The 4,236-nt window shown below is 49.3% G+C and overlaps 1 protein-coding gene across 1 annotated transcript; it reads left to right on the top strand.

Moving 5' to 3' along the window:
* Positions 1 to 2,111: 2,111 nt before the first annotated feature.
* Positions 2,112 to 3,263, top strand: LOC125549620 (BTB/POZ and MATH domain-containing protein 2-like). Its single transcript, XM_087545914.1, has one exon. The coding sequence runs from the start codon at positions 2,112 to 2,114 to the stop codon at positions 3,261 to 3,263; it is 1,152 nt and encodes a 383-aa protein (XP_087402040.1).
* The last annotated feature ends 973 nt before the right edge of the window (positions 3,264 to 4,236 follow it).

Here is a 4,236-nt window from a genome sequence, read left to right as displayed (position 1 = left end):
GGGGCAAATGGGCCGGCGCTGGTGGTTGGGAGGCCCAGGTGGCCAGAGGCCTGGCTGGGCTCTCTCTCCCTTATTTTTCATAGCAGAAAAATAAATGCAAAGAAAGAAAAAGAAGTGAAGAAAAGGTTAAAGAGTTTGGGCATGGGATTATTTTCCCGGACTCACAAGAATATGCTTGTTCCGAGAAAATAGAAAAGGTCATGATTGAAAGATGTAAATTCAAACTCATTTGAATTTAATTCAAATGGGTTTCAACTAGGACTTGGTAGAAGGAAGGTCCAAAAATGTTCGGATTTTTGGTGAAGCTCCGGAATATGATGAAAGAATATGTGACAAGGTTGGAGACCAAGAATTAAGATAACAAAGGCATTGGGATATTTTGCAAGTGTGTTATGGTGAATTCCAAATTAATGAAATATTTAATATAGCTCCTTAATATTGGGAGGATATGTTATAAAGAGCAATCACCATGTGAGTCCCCTCGGTTTAAATGGACCGAAGATCCATGCAATTTATTTAGTTGAGTTGCAGAGATTAAAGACATGATGGCATGATGACATGATGCAATGCAAAATATGCAATAATGAATGCAACAAGCAAAACAAAACACACGACAAAACTCGAAAAACATGGAAGGCATCTAGAGCGCTGGTCTTGCGGCGTCACACTATGCCTCTCATATATAGCGAGAGTAGACACATGGTGTAACATATGCCAACATAATAGCACAGGAATGCAGGGGAAGCCGGCAGCTTGTGCTGGCGTCCAAGGCGACCGGGTGTGGTGTTGTAGCGGTATCATGGGGAGGAGCACTCATAGTCAGGCCCCGAGAATGTAGTCATATCGATGAACCTCGTTAACAAATCTCGGTGTCATACTCGTGTGATTGTTTGGTTCTCGGATGATCGATGTTGGCCTCGGATTTATTCTAACATGTTGCATTCTTTATCTTTGCATAGGTCCATCACATTGGTCCTTCCCATCGCGTACTGCGCGTACAATCATCGTTCGGCCTAGCTCCAAGAAACGGCGGCGGAGCTCGGCCATGTATGACTTGCTGCCGGCCTCCACTATGAGCACTCGCGGGCCACCTGGTCCTCCCGCCTCTCCCTTGCGCTGGCCACCCAGTTGTCCACCGTCGGCTCCGTAGGCGGCAAATATCCATCGGGGAAATTACGTCGGCCGAGGCACCGACTTAATGTGGTATGGTCGGGCCGCTCCCTGCGCTGAGTAGAAGGAGCCTAACTAGTGGGTCTTCCCAGTGTCGCGGTTGTATATTTCTGCGACCCAAGTGCCCCACTGGAGTTGCCGCACGCTGTGGTATCTCGGCACCTACGGCAGGGGCGGTGCGATCTCAGGGGATGCCGCTGGAGGAGGAGCTGCCACTGATGCAAGAGGAGGAGGCGGAGCTGCAGCGTTGATTTGCCGGCAACGCGTTGTGGACCGTAGGTGGGGACCGGCGGCGGCCTCCGGATCCACCCATGTCGCCCGCGGGGTGAGTGGATGGGCGGCGGGTTGCGGCCGAGGCGTGGATTCGGTGGCGGCGGCGGAGAATTGAGTGGCGCCTAGAAGGGAGAGAGAAGGGAAAAGTTTTATTCCTCGGCCGAGCGAGCGAGTATATTTACTCCTCGTTTGTCGCTCGGAGTAGAATTTATAGTCCTCTATGGGTTTTAGGAGATCGGCTAAGTCCGGTTTAAAAGAGTAAACTAGATTTTTTATTTCTCTAATCGGATCTAGGTGATCGGCTAGAGATGCCCTTAGCTTACGGAGGGGTTTGTCAGGAGCAAAGTTTCCACTTTCGAAACCAAGAAAAAAATTGAGCAAATTAATGATTTTTTTAGTTTGGATAAGTCCGATTTTGAAGAATCGAATAAGCTAGTATATTTGCTGGCCACACACCAACCACGGAAGCCCATAGACTATGACCGAGATCCATACAGCGAGAGTAGCCATCCATGAGACCATGACCGAGATCCAGCCATAATGGTAACAAACTCTAACCTCTATCCTTGCGTCTCGGCTGAAATCCCAACTGCCTACCTTCCTTCTAAACTCATCAATGGAGGCCAGGCACGCATGATCTTGTGCACTCAACAAAATCGTTAGCCGCCATGGGTTGTGTCATGTCCAGCTCCTCCACCCCAACTCCCTCCGCCACCGCCGCTGCCGCCGTCAAGCCTCAGACCGTCTCACCCAGGTCAGGCTCGCATGTTCTACTTCTATACATCAACGTGTACCCGACATACCAAGGGCTCGGCAACGGCAAGTGCGTCAAATCGGAGACCTTCCTCGCCGGAGGCCGCCGCTGGTACGTCGAGTTCTACCCCGACGGCCAGGGCCCGCAGGACGCCGGCTGGATATCCGTCTTCCTCTTCCTCGTCCCGGCCGGCGCCTTCGAGGTCGTCACGACGCAGGTCAAGATCAGCCTACTCGACGCGCACGGGAAGCCGGTGCCGTCCTACGGCTGCAGAGGTGGGTGGAGGTGCTGCACCTTCTCCAGCAATGAAGGGCCGTGGGGTTACTCTCGGTTCATCACCAGGGCTGATCTGGAGAGATTAGGTCACGTGTCACGGGAGAACGGTGGTTTCAGTGTCCAATTCGACATCATTGTGTCCAAGGAGATTTCCACCGAGTACGTTCCTGGACGGAACCATGATCGCATGCTAGTGCCGCCGTCGGATATCCTCCATGATCTCGGTCAGCTCCTCTCCTCCGGTGAAGGGGCGGATGTCATGTTCGAGGTCGGCGGTGAGATGTTCGCCGCACACAGGTGTGTCCTTGGTGCTCGTTCCTCTGTCTTCAGGGCGCAGCTTCTGGGTCCAATGAAGGAGAGCACATCAATGTGCGTGCAGATAGAGGACATGGAGCCAAAAGTATTCCAGGCATTGCTTTATTTTATCTACACCGATTCGGCGCCTGAGATTGACGATGCTGATGCACTAGGGATGATCCAGCATTTGCTTGTTGCCGCGGACAGGTACGGCCTCAAGAGACTGAAGTTGACCTGCGAAGAGAAACTATGCGGTTACATCAACACTAGCACAGTGGCCACTACAGTGGCACTCGCCGAGCAACATGCTTGTCCTGCACTCAAGGAGGAATGCTTCAGATTCCTTGAGTCCTGTAACAATAGCATGCTGGATCTGATCACACGGAGTTCTGACTTTGAGCATCTAGCAAGAAGTTGCCCGTCTATTATGAAGGAGCTTATTCCCAAACTTGCTCGCAAACCCCCTTGTGTAATAAAATATAGCAACATGTAACTAGCTATATATTGAGGAAGTTTCCAAAGTCCACATTTAGTGATCAACTGCTGTCGACGAGGATGGGCGCATGATGGCCAAAGAATGTACTGGACTGGTAGTACTGCTATCTTTTTGCTTGGTCACGGTGCACAGCACACCTTTTTATTTAACGTTTGAGTATTACTATGGAGTCATTGATTATTTGAATTATTGAATTTTACGGTGTGCTGCCAATGAACTAGGTATCATCGAGTTTGCAGCTCATACATTATTATTGAATTAGATGACTCAATTGGATCCCAAGGTGGTTAGCTACTTCTGTTGCTTAAGGGTGTGTTTGGTTGGAGAACGAAGTGGAATGGAATGTCATGGTTCCGTGACATTCCATTCCACTAGAATGGGTTGGTTCCGTTCCTACGTTTGGTTGGGCAAGTAGGTGTAATGGAACGGTTCCATTTCAGTGTTTGGTTGGAAATAACGTAATGGAAGGCATTTGATGTCACATATATGCATAACTGTCACTAGTCTTTGTATTTTTAACACATAATAAGAAAATGCCAGAAGCATACTAGTTATTCACTCATATACATGTCAACAATCTGTCAAAACGCTAGCCTAAAAACTGTCAAAATACAAGTCATGCATTCATATTCATGCCAAAATACGAGGCATCCATCCATATAGATGTTAAAATACTAGCCATTTACGCAAAATCATGCTGCTGTGATTAGGAAAATCTACCAAGTTTCAGAACACAATAGTACGTATTCCTGAATCGATTCAGCAGCTGATTGTCGCTGCTTGCCCAGGTGTGGCACATAGATAAGGGATTAGCACTGTAGCCGGAGCTGGCAGTCAATGGCCGGCACCACAAAGTCGCCACTGAGGAACGGCAACGAGTTCACCAGCACATAGCTTGCTTGCGAGATGTAGCCGCCTCATCGCGATCCAGTTTAAGCTCACGGAGATCCGCAGCAACCCGACATGGAGC

The sequence above is a fragment of the Triticum urartu genome, chromosome 3A (genome assembly GCF_056163025.1).
Source record: "Triticum urartu cultivar PI428250 chromosome 3A, HENAU_Tu73, whole genome shotgun sequence".
Taxonomy (NCBI): domain Eukaryota; kingdom Viridiplantae; phylum Streptophyta; class Magnoliopsida; order Poales; family Poaceae; genus Triticum; species Triticum urartu.
Note: the sequence above shows the minus strand (reverse complement) of the source record. Positions and strands in the feature narration are given on the sequence as shown.

Coding starts and splice junctions, on each gene's coding strand:
- LOC125549620 (XM_087545914.1), top strand. CDS start 2,112: ATGGGTTGTGTCATGTCCAGCTCCTCCACCCCAACTCCCTCCGCCACC.